The sequence below is a fragment of the Amphibalanus amphitrite genome, unplaced genomic scaffold (assembly GCF_019059575.1).
Source record: "Amphibalanus amphitrite isolate SeventyFive unplaced genomic scaffold, NRLGWU_Aamphi_draft 000574F_arrow, whole genome shotgun sequence".
Lineage (NCBI taxonomy): Eukaryota > Metazoa > Arthropoda > Thecostraca > Balanomorpha > Balanidae > Amphibalanus > Amphibalanus amphitrite.
Window position 1 is genome coordinate 341,644 of NW_024882068.1, and position 26,047 is coordinate 367,690.

The window sequence follows — 26,047 nt, forward strand, 5'->3', positions numbered from 1 at the left end:
ATACTTTGGCCCCTAGAGGCATTCAAAGTTTTTTGGGGGAAGGGGGACCCCTTAGATTTTCATAAAAACTAGTCCATGGGTACAGTTTTGGACGCTGATTCCCATGGTGAAGTCTGTTTTTCGCCACATATTATACTTTGCCCCTAGAGGCATTCAGATTCACTTTCAGAATCACATTCGGACCCCCTTAGATTTTCATAAAAACTGGTCCATGGGTACAGTTTTGGACGCTGATTCCAATGGTGAAGTCTGTTTTTCGCCACATATTATACTTTGGCCCCTAGAGGCATTCAAAGTTTTTTTGGGGCGAAGGGGGACCCCCTTAGATTTTCACTAAAACTGGTCCATGTGTACAGTTTTGGACGCTGATTCCAACGGTGAAGTCTGTTTTTCGCCACAGATTATACTTTGGCCCCTAGAGGCATTCAAAGTTTTTTTGGGGGAAGGGGGACCCCCTTAGATTTTCATAAAAACTGGTCCATGTGTACAGTTTTGGACGCTGATTCCAATGGTGAAGTCTGTTTTTCGCCACATATTATACTTTGGCCCCTAGAGGCATTCAAAGTTTTTTTTTTGGGCGAAGGGGGACCCCCTTAGATTTTCATAAAAACTGGTCCATGGGTACAGTTTTGGACGCTGATTCCAACGGTGAAGTCTGTTTTTCGCCACATATTATACTTTGGCCCCTAGAGGCATTCAAAGTTTTTTGGGGCGGAGGGGGACCCCCTTAGATTTTCATAAAAACTGGTCCATGGGTAGGTACAGTTTTGGACGCTGATTCCAATGGTGAAGTCTGTTTTACGCCACATATTTTACTTTGGCCCCTAGAGACATTCCAAGTTTTTTTGGGGCGAAGGGGGACCCCCTTTGATTTTCATAAAAACTGGTCCATGTGTACAATTTTGGACGCTGATTCCAACGGTGAAGTCTGTTTTTCGCCACATATTATACTTTGGCCCCTAGAGGCATTCAAAGGTTTTTGGGGCGAAGGGGGACCCCCTTAGATTTTCATAAAAACTGGTCCATGGGTACAGTTTTGGACGCTGATTCCAATGGTGATGTCTGTTTTTCGCCACATATTATACTTTGGCCCCTAGAGGCATTCAAAGTTTTTTGGGGGAAGGGGGACCCCCTTAGATTTTCATAAAAACTGGTCTATGGGTACAGTTTTGGACGCTGATTCCAATGGTGAAGTCTGTTTTTCGCCACATATTATACTTTGGCCCCTAGAGGCATTCAAAGTTTTTTTGGGGCGAAGGGGGACCCCCTTAGATTTTCATAAAAACTGGTCCATGTGTACAGTTTTGGACGCTGATTCCAACGGTGAAGTCTGTTTTTCGCCACATATTATACTTTGGCCCCTAGAGGCATTCAAAATTTTTTGGGGGAAGGGGGACCCCCTTAGATTTCCATAAAAACAGGTCCATGGGTATAGTTTTGGACGCTGATTCCAATGGTGAAGTCTGTTTCTCGCCACATATTATACTTTGGCCCCTAGAGGCATTCAAAGTTTTTTTGGGGCGAAGGGGGACCCCCTTAGATTTTCATAAAAACTGGTCCATGTGTACAGTTTTGGACGCTGATTCCAACGGTGAAGTCTGTTTTTCGCCATATATTATACTTTGGCCCCTAGATGCATTCAAAGTTTTTTGGGGGAAGGGGGACCCCTTAGATTTTCATAAAAACTAGTCCATGGGTACAGTTTTGGACGCTGATTCCCATGGTGAAGTCTGTTTTTCGCCACATATTATACTTTGCCCCTAGAGGCATTCAGATTCACTTTCAGAATCACATTCGGACCCCCTTAGATTTTCATAAAAACTGGTCCATGGGTACAGTTTTGGACGCTGATTCCAATGGTGAAGTCTGTTTTTCGCCACATATTATACTTTGGCCCCTAGAGGCATTCAAAGTTTTTTTGGGGCGAAGGGGGACCCCCTTAGATTTTCACTAAAACTGGTCAATGTGTACAGTTTTGGACGCTGATTCCAACGGTGAAGTCTGTTTTTCGCCACAGATTATACTTTGGCCCCTAGAGGCATTCAAAGTTTTTTTGGGGAAGGGGGACCCCCTTAGATTTTCATAAAAACTGGTCCATGTGTACAGTTTTGGACGCTGATTCCAATGGTGAAGTCTGTTTTTCGCCACATATTATACTTTGGCCCCTAGAGGCATTCAAAGTTTTTTTTGGGGCGAAGGGGGACCCCTTAGATTTTCATAAAAACTGGTCTATGTGTACAGTTTTGGACGCTGATTCCAACGGTGAAGTCTGTTTTTCGCCACATATTATACTTTGGCCCCTAGAGGCATTCAAAGTTTTTTGGGAGAAGGGGGACCCCCTTGGATTTTCATAAAAAACTGGTCCATGTGTACAGTTTTGGACGCTGATTCCAATGGTGAAGTCTGTTTTTCGTCACATATTATACTTTGGCCCCTAGAGGCATTCAAAGTTTTTTGGGGCGAAGGGGGACCCCCTTAGATTTTCATAAAAACTGGTCCATGGGTACAGTTTTGGACGCTGATTCCAATGGTGAAGTCTGTTTTTCGCCACATATTATACTTTGGCCCCTAGAGACATTTAAAGTTTTTTTAGGGCGAAGGGGGACCCCCTTAGATTTTCATGAAAACTGGTCCAGGTGTACAGTTTTGGACGCTGATTCTAACGGTGAAGTCTGTTTTTCGCCACATATTATACTTTGGCCCCTAGAGGCATTCAAAGTTTTTTTGGGGGAAGGGGGACCCCCTTAGATTTTCATAAAAACTGGTCCATGTGTACAGTTTTGGACGCTGATTCCCATGGTGAAGTCTGTTTTTCGCCACATATTATACTTTGGCCCCTAGGGCATTCAGATTCACTTTCAGAATCACATTCGGACCCCCTTAGATTTTCATAAAAACTGGTCCATGGGTACAGTTTTGGACGCTGATTCCAATGGTGAAGTCTGTTTTTCGCCACATATTATACTTTGGCTCCTAGAGGCATTCAAAGTTTTTTTTGGGGCGAAGGGGGACCCCCTTAGATTTTCATTAAAACTGGTCCATGTGTACAGTTTTGGACGCTGATTCCAACGGTGAAGTCTGTTTTTCGCCACATATTATACTTTGGCCCCTAGAGGCATTCAAAGTTTTTTGGGGGAAGGGGGACCCCCTTAGATTTTCATAAGAACTGGTCCATGTGCACAGTTTCGGACGCTGATTCCAATGGTGAAGTCTGTTTTTCGCCACATATTATACTTTGGCCCCTAGAGGCATTCAAAGTTTTTTTTGGGCGAAGGGGGACCCCCTTAGATTTTCATAAAAACTTGTCCATTGATACAGTTTTGGACGCTGATTCCAATGGTGAAGTCTGTTTTTCGCCACATATAATACTTTGGCCCCTAGAGGCATTCAAAGTTTTTTTTGGGGCGAAGGGGGACCCCCTTCGATTGGACCCCCTTAGATTTTCATAAAAACTGGTCCATGGGTACAGTTTTGGACGCTGATTCCAATGGTGAAGTCTGTTTTTCGCCACATATTATACTTTGGCCCCTAGAGGCATTCAAAGTTTTTTTTTGGGCGAAGGGGGACCCCCTTAGATTTTATTATAATATGTAGTGATTTTAAGTATAATATGTGGCGAAAAACAGACTTCACCATTGGAATCAGCGTCCAAAACTGTACACATGGACCATTTTTTATGAAAATCTAAGGGGGTCCCCCTTCCCCCAAAAAACTTTGAATGCCTCTAGGGGCCAAAGTATAATCTGTGGCGAAAAACAGACTTCACCGTTGGAATCAGCGTCCAAAACTGTACACATGGACCAGTTTTAGTGAAAATCTAAGGGGGTCCCCCTTCGCCCAAAAAAAACTTTGAATGCCTCTAGGGGCCAAAGTATAATATGTGGCGAAAAACAGACTTCACCATTGGAATCAGCGTCCAAAACTGTACCCATGGACCAGTTTTTATGAAAATCTAAGGGGGTCCGAATGTGATTCTGAAAGTGAATCTGAATGCCTCTAGGGGCAAAGTATAATATGTGGCGAAAAACAGACTTCACCATGGGAATCAGCGTCCAAAACTGTACCCATGGACTAGTTTTTATGAAAATCTAAGGGGTCCACCTTCCCCCAAAAGACTTTGAATGCCTCTAGGGGCCAAAGTATAATATGTGGCGAAAAACAGACTTCACCGTTGGAATCAGCGTCCGAAACTGTACACATGGACCAGTTTTTATGAAAATCTAAGGGGGTCCCCCTTCGCCCCAAAAAAACTTTGAATGCCTCTAGGGGCCAAAGTATAATATGTGGCGAAAAACAGACTTCACCATTGGAATCAGCGTCCAAAACTGTACCCATAGACCAGTTTTTATGAAAATCTAAGGGGGTCCCCCTTCCCCCAAAAAACTTTGAATGCCTCTAGGGGCCAAAGCATAATTGTGGCGAAAAACAGACTTCACCGTTGGAATCAGCGTCCAAAACTGTACCCATGGACCAGTTTTTATGAAAATCTAAGGGGGTCCCCCTTCGCCCCAAAAAAACTTTGAATGCCTTTAGGGGCCAAAGTATAATATGTGGCGAAAACAGACTTCACCATTGGAATCAGCGTCCAAAACTGTACTCATGGACCAGTTTTTATGAAAATCTAAGGGGGTCCCCGTTCCCCAAAAAAATTTGAATGCCTCTAGGGGCCAAAGTATAATATGTGGCGAAAAACAGACTTCACCATTGGAATCAGCGTCCAAAACTGTACCCATGGACCAGTTTTTATGAAAATCTAAGGGGGTCCCCCTTCGCCCAAAAAAAAAAATTTTGAATGCCTCTAGGGGCCAAAGTATAATATGTGGCGAAAAACAGACTTCACCATTGGAATCAGCGTCCAAAACTGTATCAATGGACAAGTTTTTATGAAAATCTAAGGGGGTCCCCCTTCGCCCAAAAAAACTTTGAATGCCTCTAGGGGCCAAAGTATAATATGTGGCGAAAAACAGACTTCACCATTGGAATCAGCGTCCAAAACTGTGCACATGGACCAGTTCTTATGAAAATCTAAGGGGGTCCCCCTTCCCCCAAAAAACTTTGAATGCCTCTAGGGGCCAAAGTATAATATGTGGCGAAAAACAGACTTCACCGTTGGAATCAGCGTCCAAAACTGTACACATGGACCAGTTTTAATGAAAATCTAAGGGGGTCCCCCTTCGCCCCAAAAAAACTTTGAATGCCTCTAGGAGCCAAAGTATAATATGTGGCGAAAAACAGACTTCACCATTGGAATCAGCGTCCAAAACTGTACCCATGGACCAGTTTTTATGAAAATCTAAGGGGGTCCGAATGTGATTCTGAAAGTGAATCTGAATCTGAGGCTGTCTTGACAGACGTGTAACCAATGCTCCTTCCAGTATATATTAGAGTTCAGTGGTCTCAGTAAATGCCGTGAATATCAAAATATATTGGCTTGTTTTTACTCGTGGGAAAGTTGTAAGGGTTGTAAGACTTTGGTCACGAAAAAAGAGCAGTGGAGCATACCTTCAGGTTCCAAAGGTATGCTTGGATAGTGGATACCTTTGGTAGGTATCCAAAGGTATGCTTGGATACCTAAAAATTCAATTTTAGGCATGTACTGAAAAGTTGGCGTTAATTAGATAATAATGGCGTGAGACATTTGCGAGAAAAAAAAAACAGGAGGAGTTGGCGAAATCCCCCCCCCCCCTCCTCCACTGCGGTAAGGTCCTGCACCTTCTCCGAAGGTTCAGGTGACATCCTTCACCAATATTTTTGGCGCTCCTACACCCATGGCGCTACCGTTCAGCGCCTGCAGGTATGCTGCACCGCATTACTTCATCCGTAATTCCAGAGCATATTTTCGTCTGGACAGCGAGTTGCGGTGAAGAGTCCGGAAACGGCGGCGATTTCAGGACAGCAAGAATCGACCGCCATTGGAATGATTCCTTTACAAACCGTGCAAATGCAGATGAATACCCGGTCCAATGTAGGCCTAGCTCCAATGCCGGTTCAATGCTTTTAAAGGAAATAGTTCACTTTTTAACATGGGTTTTGAACTGGAATAGCAGTTCCGTAGCTTGGGCTGAGACGAGCATAAATCAGGAGCTTTTACAGCCCAACGATCACCCTAGGCAAAGATATTCTATTTCTCGTCCCGAAAAAGGTGTCTTGCGTTGAGGATGTGTGCCTTGCATATATTTCCATCCAGTATGAAAAGAGCATGGGTCCCGAAAATTCTTCAGAAACTAGAGAAATTATCTACGAGAACTCTAGAGAAATTCTCGTACTGATCAATTAGGACATTCAGGGGAACATTATCAGATCGAGCAGATCGCCCAAATGCCGGTGGCTGCGATAATTTCTCTGTTTCTGAAGAATTTTCGGGACCCATGCTCTTTTCATACTGGATCGCGTGTGCCTTACAGAAACTGAAAAGTTCTTCCTATATCAAAATATAGAAAAAAAAATTTTGTTATAAAAAGGTTTTATTTTCTTTGCTGATTATTTTGAACATAAAAAATCATAAATCGTTGCAAAAAAAAAATAATTTCGTGAAAGTGAACTATTTCCTTTAAGTCTCTTACAGGGCCCGGTCACCTGTCCTGTCAGAGGCTCTTGAGAGCATTTACTGTGAAAGCGACCAAGAGTAGGTACGCACCATTCAGATATAATTAACATCTGCTAATTGACCAAAACTAAAATGTCCTATCCACCCGCACTGGGACGAATATGTATCCTACATTGAGCACATACCTGTTATTTTTTCGCAATTTCCTAACGAGCGGAGATAATTATTGCTCGAATTAATGGGCCGTAACCGAAATTCCGAGAGTCGCATTCACAAAGCCCATGTGTTGAAAACCGCCAAACTTATTTCTCGCCTATTTTGTAAACGTCACGACTCACGGTACAGTTTTCGAAGCATCATCATCGAGAAGTAAGGCCACCTCATCTCGATAACGATGACGGTCACACAATGATTACGCCCCTGACGAGTATGATATTGCTCCAATTCATGAATTTTAAAAGAAAGCGCCGGTGGCATTGCTTAGCATACGTAGGTTATGCGTAGGAGGCTGGTACGTTTTTTTAAATACAGTAGTACCTATCCAGTACCTATCCAGTACCCAGCCAGCCTTCCCAAGTGGGGCCCCAAAATGGGACCCATCTGGGCTGCCCACCTTGGACCCAGATGGGAATGTCATGGGCGTCCAGCTGGGTCCCATCTGGGCACCCATCTGAGGCCCGTATTGAGCCCGCATATGGGCTTTCCCAGTTGGGACCCACATGGGCAGCCCAAGTGGGGCCTATATGGGACCCAGCTGGGATATATGCATATATATGGGTCCCACACGGGCTTTCCCAGTTGGGACTCACACGGACACATGCAAAAAGCGCACATGGAATTTAATTGGGATTTGGTGCCTAGCTTATGTCGTCCACTATTTCCGCTTGAATCCCAAAAACTAGCAATATGGTCAGACGTGGGAGAACCGCGTACCCTTTACCTCTCACTAGATCCCCAGAGATTCGAAATCAACGACCTATGGAACATGATGCGGGGACCCTAACCACTACACTACGCTACCACTGCAGGTAGGCGGCCGGCGGCCGGTAGAGAACGGAAGCGTGGATGCGTACCTATTGTGAAAAAGGAGAAGAGTTTGTAACGATAGTGATAGAGGCCCGAGCGGTCCGTCAGCGCCGTATTGCGTCTATTTATAGTCACCAACTGCCGGCGCGGCCGCCCCGCGGCCGCGCCATCACACAACGAACGCCGGCGACACAGTATCAGCGACCTCGCAGGGACGCGGGCAGGTGTGTGCCCAGGCGGCTGTCAGATCAGGAGTCTGTCAGGGTGGCGGCACAGATCAGGCAGAGTAGCGGCACAGTGGAGGCGCTGGCCAAGTCCAGCACGTAAAGTTAGCACATCTAGCCCATCTGGGACCCAGTTGGACGCCCATGACATACCCAGATGAAGCCCAGCCCACATTCGCCCAGATGTACCACTTCCAGCCCATGTGGGCCCCATTTGGGATGGCTGGCTGGGGTATAGTCTATAACTAAGTAGTCAGCATGCTAATACCTTGTTTAAACAAAAAACGAAAAATGGTCAAGTTGACTCGCAGCCATCAACTCCAGTACTAGCGTAAGCATTTCAGTGGACAACAAAATATGCGATCTTAATTCACTACTATCGAGTAACGACTCCACGAGCCTGGTAAAAAGATCAGCTAACTAAAAGATTATCACGCCTTAGCATCAAACCTGATAACTGGCAGGACTACCGTTCGCATTGTGCACTATCACACAATCCATTTATTTTGACTGGACATGCATGATAAGAATACAAAGCTCTGCACGACGCAATAAATCGATCAAAGACATCGGCCATACACAGTCAAATACAAACAAGGACAGCGGCACGAGGAGCACGGAGCAGCCGCCGACCGGCAGTTGAGAGCCATAACCCTCCCGCCCCTCCCAGGGCAGGGCACCGTCCCCTACGGCAGGGCACTCCCTCCCAGGGCAGGGCACCGTCCCCTACGGCAGGGCACTCCCTCCCAGGGCAGGGCACCGTCCCCTACGGCAGGGTACTCCCTCCCAGGGCAGGGCACCGTCCGCTACGGCAGGGCATCGTCCCCTACGACAGGGCACCGTTCCCTACGGCAGGGCACTCCCTCCCAGGGCAGGGCACCGTCCCCTGCGGCAGGGCATCGTCCCCTACGGCAGGGCACTGTCCCCTACGGCAGGGCATCGTCCCCTACGGCAGGGCATCGTCCCCTACGGCAGGGCATCGTCCCCTACGGCAGGGCATCGTCCCCTACGACAGGGCACCGTTCCCTACGGCAGGGCACTCCCTCCCAGGGCAGGGCACCGTCCCCTGCGGCAGGGCATCGTCCCCTACGGCAGGGCACTGTCCCCTACGGCAGGGCATCGTCCCCTACGGCAGGGCATCGTCCCCTACGGCAGGGCATCGTCCCCTACGGCAGGGCATCGTCCCCTACGGCAGGGCATCGTCCCCTACGGCAGGGCATCGTCCCCTACGGCAGGGCACTCCCTCCCAGGGCAGGGCACCGTCCCCTACGGCAGGGCATCGTCACCTGCGGCGGGGCATCGTCCCTTTCGGCAAGACACGGCCCCAGACAGTGGTCATCGACCCCAACGGATGGGTAACATCTCCCAAAGTAAGGACACTAGCCCAATCTGACTGAGGCATCCCCAGCGACATGGCACCATCACTCTGGCCCTCCCACCCGACAAGGGTACCAGCCAGGCGTACAGAATACCGACCCCAGCGACCGCGCGCCATCTCCCACCCACATAACACGACCACTCCCCTTCCCGGCAAAGGGTTACCGTCCCGGTCTGCAGGGTGTCGGTCCCAGTAACAACGTACCATCCCTGATCCCTTCCACTGCTGTCTATTGCACGGGTCCCTCAGTCGTGGTCAGAGAAGGCCAGACAGGTGAGCGCCTTGGTGTGCCCCTTGTAGGTGCGCACCACACTGCCCGTCTCCAGGTTCCACAGGCGCGCCTGCTCGTCGGACGAGGCGGTGAACAGGTACTTTGAGTCCGACGAGAACGCGCAGTCCCACACCCAGCGCTGCGTCTCGTCCTTGTTGCGCCACTCGAGCGTCTTTACCAGCGAGTAGTCTTTGGTGGACCATATTTTGGCCGTGTGGTCGGCCGAGGTAGTGCACAGCAGCTGGCCGTCTGCCGAGAAGCGGCACTTGAGTCCGTATCGGGTGTGCGCCTCCAGCCGGCGTTTGGGCGTGATCTGCACGGGCGCCTGGTCGGTGGCGCCGTCCGACAGGCTCCAGATATAGCAGCTGCCGCGCGAGTTGATGGCGGCCATCTGACGGCCGCTGCTGTCGATGTCGATGTGCTGGAACGCCGCGTCCGGCTCGGGGATGAGTTTGTCGTGCTGGTCGGAGCGCAGGTCCCACTGGTGGATGGTGCCCGCCTGGTCGCCGATAAACAGCTCCACCTGGTTCGGGTGGAGCACGATGCACGTCATCGGCTGGTCCACCTGAAACACGCGCTGGCAGTGCAGCCCACCGGTCTTCACGTCCCAGATTTTGGCCGAGCGGTCCTCGCTAGCAGTGAACATACACCGGCCGTCGCGCAGGAAGCCCACGCCCACCACGTTCTTACTGACGCCCTCGAAGTTGATGATGGGGCTCATGTCTGTGGAGTTGACGTCGTACATGCGCACGTGCTGGTAGCCGGCGGCGGCCAGCAGCGTGCGGTCCGGCTGGAACGTGAGCGCGTTCACCTGCGAGTCCTGGTGCTGGCAGGTGCGCTTGCACACGCCCGTGTGCGGCTCCCAGAACTTGATGGTGTGGTCGTAGCCGGCGGTGGCCAGCAGAATGGCGTCTGACGAGGACACCCCGTCGGAACAGACGCTCATGGTGGCGGCGAGCTGGCGACCTGAGACAGACGGGGACACCGGCGGGTCGTCAGAACACTGGGAAGGGATGGCATCTTAGGATGGATCTCACTGTAGGCCTAAAATTGATGATCAAACAGTATTGAAGGTGACAATTTGTGCAAGAACACCGCCCAATGACCATTTTAATTACTGTTTTTTCTAACTAAAAATTAAACTATGGTAAATAAAAATATCACATTAAACATTTTCAGTATCAAATTGAAGTATGTCTATTGTCTACTGTCTAGCATGCCAACTAATGTCATCCTAATCCAAATGACATATGTAGGTTGCCATCTGAATAATAAATGTGAACAACAAACTGTTGACAGTTGACAGTATACCCAATCCCATCATTCACAGGATACAAAGCGATACTTTATCACATCAAATTGTATGCCCATGGTCAAGGGACAAGGGTATCTTAGGGGAACAGAGTATCTTAGGGGAACACAAGAGAGAGAAAGAGAGAGAGAGAGAGAGAGAGAGAGAGAGAGAGAGAGAGAGAGAGAGAGAGAGAGAGAGAGAGAGAGAGAGAGAGAGAGAGAGAGAGAGAGCAAGAGGAAGAGTGGATCAGGGGGGTGAATTGGTTCTATCCATTACTACATTTATACTTTGATTATGGATAAAAACTGGGAGACACATAGGCATACAACATCACATGTAAGGCCACATGTAAGGTAAGGCTACACTGTGCATGACCGTCCAGAAAAGTATGTGCATATTCTGCAGACCAAGATCTGTGCTTTTATGATTTCCTCAATATCAGTGTCTGCAGTTTTCCAGAACTTATGTGAAGTAGGCATTGTATGCAAACCTCAGCATGACATCTAGCAAGTGTTAAGCCAATAAATGTAGTTTTGCTAGTTGTTATTACATTTACTTCAAAACATATTCATTTTGTAATATAATTGGTAAGCACTAGCCACTAGGCAGTTAATTAAACATGAAAAATTATTTATTATTAGATAAGTCACTTGGATTTCCATTGTGTGCACCAAGTGCACCAACATCTATCTCATCTCAAGTAAGCATGCAGATTCTGCAAAAAAGTTTAGACATCTGAAGTTCATAGTTGATATGGACACTCCTGACCATCCAACATTTTCCTGGACTGAACATCCATGATTTCCTTGACTGAATGTCAGTGACCTGCAGGGTAGCCTAGTGTTGCCCACCCAGTGTATTTCCTAGGTAAGTTGAAGTACCTGGCCCTGCTGAACTTTATCTGTTTAACAATTTCCTGCAATACCCGACATAATGTAGGTCACAGGCTTAATTTCCTGGAAGCTGGAGGATCACAAATAGTGCAGCTTGGGCTTAAATATAGTATCAGGCACCTCATTGGCTACATCTCAATGACCATGTATCCGCGGCACAAGTTAATCCAACTTTTCAAAGCGGATTTTCTCAATCATATTTAGCAGGGGTGTGGAGCCGGAGCCGGCACATTTTTGCCCGGAACCGGAGCTGGAAATGGAGCCACCATGACATTTCACTTGGAGCCAGAGCCGGAGCCGGAGCCAATTTCTTTTCTCTGAAGCCAGAGCCGAAGCTGTCTGAAATTTCCACGGCTCCGCATCCCTAATATTCAGCCATAATTCAAAGCTGTAAATATGAGAGTAAGCGTGAGGTAAAATCACAAATACGCTCTTTTTTGCACAAGATGAATAAAATGCTAAAAAAACGCACGTGATAACGTGATATTTCGCTAAATTGATTTAAGAGTGTCATGTCATGGAACCGCAGACTCAGATTGGAATGATAATAGACCAAAACTAGGAAGATACATTGCCTGGAGATTCCCTAACTGCCTACCTAAGCAATTTGATGCATGCCTCCAATGTGCAAATTTTGTTAGAATCAACTTATTTTAATAAAAATCGAATAACTGCTTCTAACCAAGCCAACCCACAACAACCACGAATGCCAACAGCATAGTTACGTCTGGACAACGAGTTGCGTTGGAGAGGCCGGAAATAGTGGCGATTTCAGGACCGCAAGAATGGACCGTCCAGGGGGTGTCGAAGTCTAGTAGGAAAATCTGGCAAATTCCCTGCGTGACGTCACGTCGGGGATGACCGACGGTACCTTGCACTGAAAGATACGGCAGAACGGCTATTTTTGAAAAATGATTAAAAATACTTTTGTGCTGTTATGACGCATAAAACGCTTATCAGCATGTTCCTCATCATGTGATAAAGGCATATCCGTGGTCGAAAATAGCTGAGCCCCTCCCAATTTTCAACCACCGACCTCATAAGCAAAGGATGTAAGCGTAATCCTTAAGGGCGACTTTCCTATACATATCCGTACATATGCGTCCTTATGGAAATCGGTAGTGTGGCGATTGGCGACGCGCGCGACATCTGTGTGGCGACCAAGTGGTGACTGTGGCGACACCTGGTGGCTGCTTTTCTGCTGTATGTAGGCATTGGGGTTTTGCCAGATGTGGTTCCTACTGCTACACTACTATGTTGACCCAATACTAGAAAAGTTATTTTGCTAGTAAAAGGCAAGCAAATTAAAAGTTGATTTATAAAATTGCTTATAAATGATTACGAGATAATAATAAAGAAATTTTGATTGAATAATAATTTAAATATTAAACCGTGAAACTATATTCTGGTAGGTTTAGTAGAAATAAGTCCGTGCAACCTTGTATTTAGCAACTGTCGGCCAAATGTCACGTGACATTTGACCTTGACTCGGCACCAAAATTTGATGACAAATACTGCGCGGTTGATACATTTGATGGCGTCAACAAACTGCTTGCTCCAAATCTTATACAATTTTAAGCTTGTATCAGATTTTCAATCTTTTCTCTTGTATTTTGCTGTGACCTGCCTAGTATTTTATTGCAGATTGCAGAGCTCTTACTCTGATTCAGTTTTGTGTTGCTGCAAGATGTAGGTACATTTAGGAGGTTTCCAAGAGAGGAGAAGATGAGGGTCGCTTGGGTGAGGGCTGTCAGGTAAGATCCAGATGTGTCCTTGGTAAGATCCAGATGTGTCCTTGTTAGCTGTATTGATAAATGCAATACATTATGTAGTAATGATAAATGTAATAAATGTTATGTAATGACAAGCACAAACCAGGAGCTTTTACAGCCCAATGATCACCATAGGCAAAGATTCCATTTCTCGTCCTGAAAAGTGCCTTCTTGAGGAATTTGCTGAGGAATGCAGCCATGTCATCGTCAGCTAATCAGCATTGGCATGCTGCCCAGAAAAACCAATGCCAATACCAATACCAATGCGCATACCAATGCGCCAATGGGTTTGAATTTTACAACATGATTAATCAATGCAAGCTTCCGCGTCAAACAATATTTTCTATAGAATATTGGGTAGTTGTAAAGCAGGCGTCACACTACTTTTAGCAATGAAGGAGAGGTGCTATACCCAGAGATGCTTTCTAATTGAACCAAGCCAAAACAAACCTAACTAAACCTGACCTAGCCATACCTACAACCTAAACTCTACAACCTAGGTACCTACAACTTAGAACCTACAACCTAACCTACAGCACCTCTCCTTGGTTGCAAAAAGAAGTGTGACGCCTGCTTTACTACTACCAAATATAGTTCTTCTTTTATTAAAATACAGAAAATATTATTTATATAAAGGTTTTATTTTTGTGCTGATCATAATGAGCATAACAAATCAAATCCATTGCATAAAACTAATTACAGGAAAGAGAACATGAAATCCATTAAAAGCTTATCATGTTTACCACAAGTTACCTAATGAAGGTAATGCTTTGACCTGGTAATCCGTTGAGTGTAATGCCGCAGGCAGCTCTAAGGGATGTGTTGGGATGGGTAAGGAAAATATTTTTGGTTGAAGAGGTGTGTTATAGGCTACAGGCCAAATGCATACCTCTTTAACAAAAAAAAAGAAAAGATGTAGGTACTCTTACCTAGCATATATTCCAGTTACTATGTACAAAAAAGACGTGCTACGAATGTTGCTAGCGAACCACTGTAGGTTGGGTTAGTTAAGGTTTGACCATGTTCTGAAGCATTGTAAATAATCATAATTGTTCACTCTTAGCACCTCACATTGATATAAAGCCAATTAACTACATTTTGATTGCTAGGTGAGGATGTCAACCTTCTGATTCTGGATTCTGGAGCCAAAATAACATGATACAGTGTCAGTGATACCATCTTGTTTAGAAGCTGTGGCTGTGCTGTCTGAGTCAATATCTTACCTCTAAACACAAGGCATTTTGTATGTAAAAGTCCACGTGCAAGAACAGTATGCCAGTTGTTACATTTGTTGCATCTGTCATTTACAGACGTGCAGATGCAGTTCCCAGGAGCACTTCCCAGCTCTGTTCCTGTCATTTTGAGGAGGGCAGCTGCATCCCAACACTCTTCCAGTACAACGGGACATCGGGTACCAGATTGCTCATTTCCGGTAAGCACTAGCCACTTAACTTCATTGTTTGAGTCCAACTCATATGCCAGGTTGCTTACCATACCAGTATATGCATAGTAATGATGCAAGTCTTGAGCCTACGGGCCCGGGCGGTGTTTCACGGGACGCTGCTACCACGCTGCTATCAAATTGCGCGAGCTGACGTCACACTTGTGGTAGTGTTGGAGCAATGGGCCTGTTCATGTCTCCATGGAAACCCAATTTGACACGTGTAAAAGCATCGTGCTGCTATCACCGGTGAAACAGGGCCCCGGTGTCGGGCTTAAAATCGGACCCGCCGGACTTTTGCCGGGCCTAAGCTCGAGGAGGCCGGGCATATGCCGGGCTCGGCAAGGGCTTGCCTGTGTTAAAGGGACAATGCCACCTTCCAAAAAGTTAATAAATTGGCATAAAAGTGATGTGCCATAAATCAGAAAGAGCGAAATTTTTAGGTTTACATTTTGCACGAAGCCATCAAAGCGATGCAGCAGGCTAGTCATATGTATTACTTGTTGCACACTCATATCTTGGGCAAAATGTATTGATGACAAGTGGAAGAAGTGGAAAAACGGTTTTAGCCTTTATTTGTGTATTATGTGTATACCTGTCAGCGCAGTGTGGAAGTTGAAATTGTTGGTTTGGTAAATCTTCATAAAAAAACATAATAGTTGTGGTTCAGTTCAAAGTTGATTCAAATTCACAAACTCAGTTTTTGTGATGTGGTTGCAGGTCGCCTGTGCTACACCAAGCTCAGAAAGGGAAAGCGGATCACACAGCCACCATCAGCGCGCTAGAACTCCAAGGAGGATCTGCGAGCGGCGCGCCAGGCGCCGTCGGAGCAGCCCCTGGTAGCGACAGCCGCCGCGCCGTCGGAGCAGTCCCTGGGAGCCACGGCCAGCCGCTGTCGGAGCAGCCTCTGGGAGCCGGCCGGCCGCCGTCGGAGAGGCCTCTGGGAACTTACCTGTAACTGACTGCGGCTGACGTGTGTGTCCGTGTGCGCGCGTGTGTGTGTGCGTTTCCACTGGCAGTGATAGTGACAGGTGAACGGTGTTCATGACCGATGGCCGGCGGTCTTTGTTGTTATTCTGATAATACGTATGAGACATTGTTTTAATATGTTTTGTTCTGAAACGTTTCCAAAAACTGAATCACTTCATTATCATTCTACTTAATTAAAGCATGTTTACCAGATAAAAGGATTTGCAAATCAAAGGAAGTAAAATTGTGTGAAAATTTACTCAGTTGCGCAGCTAGCCAACACACATTTGCTACTGTCAGGCCGCTATGGAACATGTTCAAAGTAGCTCAACGTATTGAATGACTCACTGCTCCCCCCCCCCCCCCCGCCAACGTTGGCGCGCATTGGGCGCAGGCACAAGAGTGGTATCAACGACCGCCGTCTTGAGCTGCACCAGGGTCTGCTGGCTCTTCGTCATGTATGGTGCATTGTTCAGATATCCCCGCTGCACGCTGTACGCTGTACGCCGCTGTTTCGTTATAATATTTTCTGCTCGATTTGTTTGAAATATGGAAATATGTATAGACACTGGATGTGCAAAGCGTCCGTGTAGGACATCTACTTGTTTCAAACTGTCCCGGAGCATCCATGTTTCGGAAGTGCACGGCGTCGATGATGGCGAAAACGAGAGGTGCAATAATGTTGTAGCGGAACACCGGGACTGCACACAACTCACTGCAGTTGTCGACGTTTACACCGAATTATCTTGCTCAGCTCAGGTTGGCTTTGAAAACGGCAGGGTCATCGGGCGGGCTTAAAGGCGGTTAATACAGAGGACGGGATGGAGTGAAGGTTCCCGTTCAGGCGGTAAAGGGGGGGGGGGCGTCAAAATACCGGACTGTGACCCCTCAACGTGCGGCCGCCTCCCCCCTCCCCCAACTTTCATGACAACCATGTTAAGGACGGGCGTACAACTGTAAGCACATGTTGCATTTCGGATGTTGTGCCTGTAACAAATGCAAAGTTTTGCATTTTTTGACAATCAAAGCTCATTTCCTCCCAGCGAAGTAGATATTGAAACAATTTTTGAAGAGTTGATCTACCATTTGCCTATTCCGGCGACCGCCATAAAAGCCTCAAAAGCGTGTGAAATTCAATGGGCCTGAGCTGGGCTGGGTTCGGCGCCCATGGGCCCCGCTTGGGATGGGCTGTGTTCTGTGGGTTGGCTGGCCCGTGACGAACACTGCACCCTCGAGCCCGGCATAAACTAAACATGGCCGGTTCATAGTATAAAAGTCCGGCTGAGCCTTCTTTCAGCTTAGCAGCAGCATTCTAGTATTTGCAGATACCGTGCATGTTTCATACAAGACACAATTATACCTACAGATTCGCCCATGACAACCCCGATTCGTTGTTTGCCCGCATCAATAGAACGGAACACCTATCAACTACTAGCTCCAGCATAAACGTATCAACATGGATGCTCGTATAGTCCTATTTACCTTCGTATCCATATTTGATCTAACTGCTCTTTCTGGCACAGTTCAACACAAAACCTTAGTTTGTTGTCTGGAATAGATCAGAACAATACCTATGGGTGTTGTTGGTAGGTAGTTAAAAAGTAATACCTAACGGTAACGGGTGACCTAATACACCGATCACTTCCACTCATCGGTTGCAGTGACTGAAAATGGCTTTAATGTAATTCAAAACTGCATTTATACTCCGGTTTTCAACACTTGTTCGTTGTATTTATAATTAGTGGTGGCTTCTCTTCCGTCATAAGCGCGAATCGAACCTAAAATGGGCCTGTACTTATTCAATTTTGCCGATAAAAATATATTTTTGGTACCGTTAGAAAGCTTACACACGACTGCATGTGGTGCTAGTTGTATCTTTGAAAAATTCGTCCTAGTTTAGTCAGGAGAGCTAATCAAAAAGTAGGTCCCATTGTATCCCTATGGGGGCCGAGAGCGAGTCGGCACCACAGTTACCGGGAGGTGCCCCCGCCACAACCGCACGTGCGGATCCCTCGAAAAACAGCGAGTCCGCCGGTCACGTGACCAGGCTCATTTGCCGACACTGTATTTATATACACTGTGGTATTTAGGGCCTTGGGACCGTCATTGGAATGATTCTATCAACAGCGAAAATTGTTTAGAAGCGAAAACTGCGCAGTCATGACAAACATTGAACCATCTCTAAAACACTGCCTTAAAACACTGCTAATAAAAAGCACACAATTAGATTTTCCAACCGTTTCCAATCAACCCCAAACCCACATATAACTTATAAGGTTAAAGGGACCCTCCCACCTTCAAAAAAGTTTATGAATTGGCATGAAAGTGATGTCGCTCGGTTCAGAAAGAGCGAAAACGAATATCTACCAAATTTCACCGACAAATATTCACCGGTTTTCAAGATATTAAGCCTAAGCTACACTAGCATGAATTTCGACGTTTTTTCGGTTTCTGCGGGATTTCGGTTCGCGTCGTAAAGTTCGCCTCATAGCGAAAGCATTGCGCAAGCTACACTGCCAGTCTGGCGTCCCGTGGAACGAAAACCCGCAAAAACCGACGAGTCGGAACCGAAAAAAAGTTCAGAGCCGTGAACTTTTTTTCGATTTCTGCGGGATATCGTTCCACGCGACATTTTATGGCGCACAGCGGCATTCTTTTGTTTTGTTTACTTCTGCCTTTTTTGAAGTGACAGAAGGTTGAGTAGGTGTCAGTTTTCATCCGATTTGTGTAGATTATAGTCGTATTTTCTGTGTTAAGTTGTTCTGGATATTCACCTACCTACGCATCAGTATGGAACGTGCAATGAGAGATGAAGATGGAGAAATGAGTGGAGGTAATTTGAATGTTGTTATAATCAAATGAAAATCAATCTGTAACCTCACCCTACTAATGTGTTTCACATGAATTGAATTGTTATAATTAAATTAATTGGGTAGTTTGGTGGCTCCAGCATTTCAGTTGCACTGATGGTGTGGAAAATTCAAGGAGAAATATGAAGCTCAAGCTTTGATTTGTATTATTTTTGCACGCATTAACTAAGCACATGAAAAGAATGTGAAATCGCCCTTTGTGAAGTCTCCCGAAATTGCACCTTGGGCTCCATACTGAATGAAGACAACACCATATTGTCACAAACCAACTATCAATCTAGAACATTGTTCACATGATCATGTAAAGCTAAAAAATTAGCTACATCATGAGCAGAAATAACAAAACCTAAGCTAACCTGACCTAATTTTACCAACGTAACATAACCTAGCCTGACAACAGTAGCGGCGGAACACCTTCAATTAAGGGGGGGGGGGGGCACTGCTGACTTTTGGTCCCATTCTTTCCATGCAATGCCCATAGGGCTAATGTTAAAATGCCAGAATCAAAGGGGGGCATGGTGCCCTCCCCGTTCCGCCGCCTATGCCTGACAACATGTGGCTGGGTGTTAAGATATAAATGTTTTGTGTAAATAGTAACAATTATAAATGTGTGGTCTTATTCGTCAACCTTGGAAGGATGTGTTTTTTTCCATTTTAAGAATTAAAGTTAATAAATGGTGCAGAAGGAGAAAATCACTAAAATAATTGTTGTTATTAGGTACTGAATGTTTGACAACCTCCAGATCACTGGCATTTCTTTGTTGCAGAAATGGACTTCAACGAATCAATAATTGAAGCAGTCAGGAAGTACCCAGGTTTGTGGGACAAAAAGTCGAAGGACTATGCAAAGAAAAAGACTGTAAAAGATCTTGATTGGCAAAGAGTGGCAGCTGAGTGCAGATGTGATGGTGAGTGCTGACTGCTGGCTACCTACGCAGCTGAGGTTTTCAGTTGATATCACTTGAGCTTGCAATAATTGGTGGTTACATGCCTTGAAATGGGCTTTTTCAAGTACACTATTGAACTTAAATGGTCTAAACATCATAGTCACGAAGAAGAAAGGGTATTTAGATTGAATTTAGAAGATCAAGATACATAGAGATGCCTTTATTGATTGGTTTGGCACAATCAGTGTGTTTTATTTTGCAATATATTATACATTGATATCGATCCAGACTGGAAAGCATCAATGCACTATGCCTGACGCCTGTTAGACCCTCATCCGCTGAAAACTGAAATTCTGCGCAGTTGGTTTTGCGCCGAAATTTCTCTGTTGTTTTAGCCGACAGTTTGATGCCTGTTTGCGCCAAAATTAAGCCGTTTTTATATTCTGCACAGTGCACACCAATTTAGTTCTATTGGTGACATTTTGTTCTGTTGGATGAAATGAAATGGTAACAATACTCTCCTTCCATCATCAGTGCAAGCTGCCAAAGAGAGGTGGAAGTCTTTGCGGGACTACTATCTGGCCAGAAAAAGGAAGACTCTGCCCAGTGGATCAGCAGCACCTGCAGGTGGCCATCAGCACCTAGGACCCTATGGGAATATGCTCAGATTTCTGGACCCCAGCACCCAGCGTGGGCCGTGAGTATTAAACAGATGTGCAATATCCATACCTACTTTGTCCTCCATCCAGCCATCCTTTGACTTTGTCCATCATTCTATATTGTCACACAGGTCAGAATTGACAGTTTGTCATTGTCCTGCTGAAATATTCAAGGTAATAGTTCCATGCATAGTAACTTGGATGTACCTTTTGTTACCATGACCTCCCATAGTGTTTATTTTATATTTCTTATCACTCGATTACTTATGTTCCTTGTTCTGAAATGCAACCATGATTTCCTCCATGACTTCATCAGCTCGCCTGCCTGAAATATGTACTGAAGCCATGTTCTCTCATTTTGTACCCAATGCATATTTCACATCAGTTCCTTTCCCTTATCTGCCGAAACGTTAGTGTGTTTCTATCCAAACTTAATCATCAGAGTTAAGGAATTGCCCCATATTGATTTAACCCGCTCCAGACTGGGGAGAGGGTGGGGGTGGGGGGGGGGGTGGACAGTGGACACCCCCGAGTGGTTTTTCGCAGATATCTGAAAAATGGCCCCGCCGTTTGTCGCTACGTTGGTCCAGGAGCCGAGACTGGGTGATTTTCAGAACCCCACCCCCGCCGGTCCGGCGCGGTTTTCTCCATTCCACATTCAACGTCCCAAACCTTTCCTTATTTCCATATTTTTTCCTTTTCAGTACAACCTCATCCATGACCTTCCGGCTGGATTCACATGGAGGCGGAGATGATCCTGGAGGTGATCCTGGGGCTGAGACCAACACTCACCCTCACATCCTGTATCTTGAAGATACCCAATATGAAATTGAAGTGACTGAGGAGAACACAGACGACACACCGCACTCACATGATACAACACAAAACACATCGCGCGCTGACTACACTGAAAACACACCGCGCGCTCTGAGCACACGAAACGCACCGGCACAAAACACATCGCGCGCTCACCACACTCAGCACACAACGCGCGCTCTGGGCACACAACACACACCGGGCACACAAGGCACACGGCTCGTGCACGACACAACGCACGCTCTGGGCGCACAAAACGCACCGACACAAAACACGCAGCGCGCCCACCAGACTCAACACACAACACGCGCTCCGAGCACACAACACACACCTGGCACACAAGATACACCGTCCGCTGACGACACACACACACCGCGTGGCCAGGACACACAAGGTACATCGGATACACAAGGTACACCGCGCACCACATCGGGCACACGAAGCAAGCGCAAAACAACAGACATAGACTATGCTATCTTGGAGGAGCTAGATAGGAGCAGGAGACAACAATCTGACAGGGACTACACATTCTGTATGAATGTGTATGCTGAGCTGCAGCACAGGAGTGAGGCCACCAAAAAACTGATCAAACGTGCGTTCCAGCAGATCCTTGATGAATACGAGGACTGAAGGACACCCATAAGTCACTGAGACTGCGACGTGTTTGTATGTGTGGCTGTGGTTGATTTTTTTTTTTTTTTGTTTAACTAACTGGTGCCTTGACGTTGATGCCTACGTGTGCAGACAACCTGTTTTGCCGTATGTATCTCTATGGATATTTATTTTGTAGCTGACGACGTTTGTTATGTATTGTCCTGGCGTTTATATCCGCAGGGATGAAGGACAGACTGCCTTTTCTGCGATATTTACCTATGGCTGTTATTGTTCAATTTGGAGTTGACAACGTTTGTTTTGTCGTTGCGTTGATAGCCACAGCCCACAAGGACAGACAGCTTTCGTTAAGTCGTCTGTCCCTGTGATATAAGTTGTTCGTTTTGGTTAGCAACAGCCAACAGTAGTTTGTTGCTGACATTCATTCAATACATGGCTTTGCCGTGCTTGTTGATTGTTTTTGAGAGCAATTGCCGGTAACAGTGACATCATCTTTACGATATACACATTCAATCGTAACCATCGTCAGCTTATATTTCAAACTTCACGACACATTGAATCGATGCTTGAATCGTCAAGTAAACGGCGTGAAACAGTCAATCCGTTTCGACCAGGCACTGAATAGTTCAAAATTCAAATCATCACTTTTACAAGAACGGCACATCCAACATCATACCGCTTCTTATGCGCTCTCGCCATGGGAGTCACAGCGGCAGTGGTTACACACACACGGCGTACACGCACACATGATACACCCACAGTTCTTCACTAGCGGCGAATGCTGTTCAGCTGCCAGGGGACACTGCCGACGCCGCTGAAGTACTCGACGTACTTCTCTCGTACTTGGGCCGCCTGCTGAGGGTGATTGTGAGACGCGCCTGCGTCACGTAGGTCACGGAGACCGGGGATGTCTCGTCGCTCTTCAGGCGTGACGTAGCCGTAGGCCGCTGGCCCTCCACGTCTGGTCTCGATGTCCTTCTCTCTCAGGAAGTTATGCAGGACGCAGGTTGCCAGGACGATGAGTTTAACGGCCTCCACGTCACACCCGATCGGACCCCGGAACACCCGCCACCGTTGTGCGAGGATCCCGAACGCGTTCTCGGAGGTCCGACGGGCGCGGCTGAGTCTGTAGTTAAAGACACGTCGTTGGTCGTTCGTCAGGCGCGACCCAGGAAATGGCCTCATCATATGTTGCCGCAGCGGAAAAGCCTCATCTGCCACGAACACGTGAGGCACGGTCACTGCGGAGCCAGGGAGCGGCTCTGGGCCTGGCAGAACAGGCGGCCCGCCGTTGTCTTGGTCCTCCAGCAGCCGACCCAGGTCGCTTCCTCCCCACACTCCCCCGTCACTCTCCTGACCGTGGCTGCCCACGCTGATGTAGCGAAAGCGACACTTCGCGTCCACCACAGCCATCAGCACGATGCTGAAGAACCCTTTATAGTTAAAGTTCATTGAGCCACTGTTGGCAGGCTTGTCGACCATGATATGCTTTCCATCAACCGCCCCACAGCAGTTGGGAAACTGCCACTCCTCCTCGTAATCCAGGGCGTGCTGGCGCCACTGCTCGGGCGACGGTAGCCCCATCAGCCCTGGTCCGAGCTCCTCCCAGATGGCGCGGCATGTCTCAGGGACGATCAGGCGGATCGTGGCGAAGCCTATGCGGTAAGATTCTGCCACAGACTTCATAGTCCCACCTGACGCCAGGTAACTGCAAAAGGTGTACACATATGTAGTAATTAAAAAATGTCAGTCCTTTGTTACGTCATTGCGCCTATGTCATATTCGTAATTAGTCGATTGGAAATTGAGGCACCTTTTCTGGTTATGCAAGCTTATGTGTTTCATTGAGAATTATACGCGCATTGAAAGTATGAAGAGGCTTCAGGTCTTACCGCAGCGTTGCCGCCAGGCGCTCTGCTGCCGAGATCGGCTTCCTCAGGTGCGTGATCTCCTTCGTGATGACGGGCTCGATCTTGCCGAGCACCTCGTCAAATTCATTGACGCTCATCCTGAAGTAGCGCCGATGGCCCTCAGGATCATTCTGGCGCAGTTCCTGTACTAGCGTGTGGAACTCGCCGCACTCTTCTCGGCGCAACAGCACCGGGCGAACCCACAGGCTTCGTCGCTGTCTCTCGCGTTCACGGCGCAAAAATAAAACTCTTAATAATGTTTGACGATCCATTTACTGCGGCTCAACTTCAACAGATCAGACAATACGACGTACACAAATGCGGCTGCTGCATAGCACGCATTCGCAGAGGCCGCTCCGATTGGAACGAAAAAACGCAGAAACCGAAAAAACGCAGAAACCGAAAAAACGCGGAAACCGAAATCCCGCAGAAACCGAAAAAACGTCGCTAGTGTAGCCTGAGCTTTAGACTTTCACTTTTGTTTACTTTTTTGGGATCTCCGCTGTTTCTAGCGACTTTATTTTAGAAGTGCGGCGTTTGCGGCAGATGTTGCGCGCAAATAGCATATACCACCGCGTGCTACAAAACATTTTAGTCAAACATTTAAAAATCGTTAGATATCTGCGCTGACGTCACACATTCAGAGGGGTATTCCTAAGCATTAGCCCCTCTGAATCAAAATGCTGCAATTTTGAAATTCAATATTTCCGATTTAAGGCATTTCTCGATGTTGTGAGTGCCGAAACCGGTAATTGTGAGCCAGGGACCCCATTTTGGCTATCTCAACTCAAATCTAATGTTAAGGTGGGAGGGTCCCTTTAAGTAATTATAAATTATAATGTCAATGAATTGCAAATGAGCCACTCAATCATACATTTGAAGACACCGTAAGGTTATTTCCGCGGCCTTCAGAGGCCAGCATCACAGCCTGCCTTTGCAGGGGCTCTCCGTCGCCCCGAGGCCAGCGTGAGCCCTTGGACCTGCGATGGGTCCTAGACTCCTAGAGGCCCTCGTGAAGACCCTTGGAGACTCACATGGAGCCGTGAGAGGCCAGCGTGGCCCCTGGGGCCTCCGTGGGGTCCCTCAGCGCTCGTCGTGAGGCCCCTTAATGTTTCAGGGGCCGTAGAGGTCACCGTTTAAGGGCCCTGAGAGACCGTCGTGGGGCCTTCAGAAGCCAACGTACAGCCCCTGGAGCTACGTGGGATCTTCAGAGGTTATTGTGAGGGGCGAGGGCCCTCATAGACCGTCGTGAAACCCTCAAAGATTAGCATGAACCCTGGAGCCTGCGTTGAATCCTAGGGGCGTCGCGCGAGGGCCCTCAGAGACCAGCGTGTCCTCTGAAGCCTGCGTAAGAGCCCTCAGCTATCGTCGTGAGGGCCCTCAGAAGTATCATCTCGAGAACCCTCAGAGACCGTTCGTTGTTGAACCCTTAGAGGCCAGCGTGGCCTTTGGAGTCTCCGTGGGAACCTCCATGGGAGTTTGCTGTGAGGGCCCTCATAGGCTGTTGTGGGGCCCTTCGGGGGACATTATGGGACACCAAACGCGGCTTGGAGCGCTGAAAGCCGGTGTGGTAGGTACCTACCCATAGACCGGCGTGGGCGCTCCTGGGTCCTGGCCGTAATCGACTTTCCCGATTATTCCAAATCGGCTTTCGTTTCCCGATCGGCTAGCTTTCAGGAGAAAACGTAAGGGTTCGACGGGCCCCTGCATGGAATCTCTCTCCCCTCCCAGTAAATGGATGGGGTGCAGCTGCACCCTCTGCACCCCTTCTTCCGCCGCCCCTGCAGTGGTTCTCTTGAGTTGAAGGATGGGTGCAACAATGGCGGCCAAACCTAAAATATTTTTGTCCCTAGGCTCTGGTATTTGGCGGTCCTGTGCCCTTACATCCTCGGCAACCACTACTGGCTGACATGGTTTCGATACCAGTGTCCGTCAACCACTTTCTCAGATCCGTCTACACTATCCCCGCGTTCGATGTCTCTCGGACGACGAAGATTCTACGTCGTCCGGCCAATCCCGTCCAAGGTCAGCGGGGGCTCGGTTGCGGTTATGGAACGTGATTGGCCGGACGGCGTAGAGTCTTCGCCGTCCGAGAGACATCGAACGCGGGATTTATCTATCCTCAAGACCAGTCCATTCGCATCAAGGGACCATGTTCTCACTTCTCACTATTCTGTCCGGGATGGGATGGCGGTCAGGCCGGTCACTTGGAGTTCCCAAGGCATTGTAAGATAGTTTCCTCATAAATAGTTATATCTATTATAGCCACCAGTGGACGGTATTATGCCGAAAAAGTCAGTCGTTCAATTCAATTATATGCTTATCATGTGAACAGATGATGGGTTAGATAAAGCTTTCAGCAACGATTTTCAACAATGTGTATTGACTAGCCTCATTGAATGGCGCTCGACCACACCACAGCATTCCACGTGAGCCCACGTCGAGTCGAGACGAACAGTTGACCGGCTCACTCATGGCT

The 26,047-nt window shown here is 47.3% G+C and overlaps 2 protein-coding genes and 1 long non-coding RNA gene across 7 annotated transcripts; 2 read left to right on the forward strand and 1 right to left on the reverse strand.

Moving 5' to 3' along the window:
• Positions 1–8,264: 8,264 nt before the first annotated feature.
• Positions 8,265–12,430, reverse strand: LOC122394118 (target of rapamycin complex subunit lst8-like). 4 transcript variants are annotated; one of them, XM_043390730.1, is made up of 2 exons: positions 12,232–12,430; positions 8,265–10,412 (listed from the first exon to the last, which is right to left on the reverse strand). In XM_043390730.1, the coding sequence occupies exon 2, from the start codon at positions 10,390–10,392 to the stop codon at positions 9,421–9,423; it is 972 nt and encodes a 323-aa protein (XP_043246665.1). In that variant the 5' UTR covers positions 10,393–10,412; positions 12,232–12,430; the 3' UTR covers positions 8,265–9,420. The 4 variants fall into 4 exon arrangements, with proteins under 4 accessions (XP_043246665.1, XP_043246666.1, XP_043246667.1 ...); XM_043390731.1 differs by having other exon boundaries at positions 12,359–12,428; XM_043390732.1 differs by having other exon boundaries at positions 12,329–12,363.
• A 741-nt stretch (positions 12,431–13,171) lies between these two features.
• Positions 13,172–16,413, forward strand: LOC122394119. The gene is made up of 3 exons (XR_006258801.1): positions 13,172–13,387; positions 14,716–14,837; positions 15,567–16,413. It is a non-coding gene; the product is annotated as an uncharacterized LOC122394119 (long non-coding RNA).
• Positions 16,414–18,269: 1,856 nt separating this feature from the next.
• LOC122394120 lies at positions 18,270–22,103 on the forward strand. Of its 2 annotated transcripts, XM_043390736.1 has the most exons (5): positions 18,270–18,279; positions 18,502–18,648; positions 19,453–19,593; positions 20,107–20,269; positions 20,936–22,103. In XM_043390736.1, the coding sequence occupies exons 2-5, from the start codon at positions 18,606–18,608 to the stop codon at positions 21,675–21,677; spliced, it is 1,089 nt and encodes a 362-aa protein (XP_043246671.1). In that variant the 5' UTR covers positions 18,270–18,279; positions 18,502–18,605; the 3' UTR covers positions 21,678–22,103. The 2 variants fall into 2 exon arrangements, with proteins under 2 accessions (XP_043246671.1, XP_043246670.1); XM_043390735.1 differs by lacking the exon at positions 18,270–18,279 and having other exon boundaries at positions 18,359–18,648.
• The last annotated feature ends 3,944 nt before the right edge of the window (positions 22,104–26,047 follow it).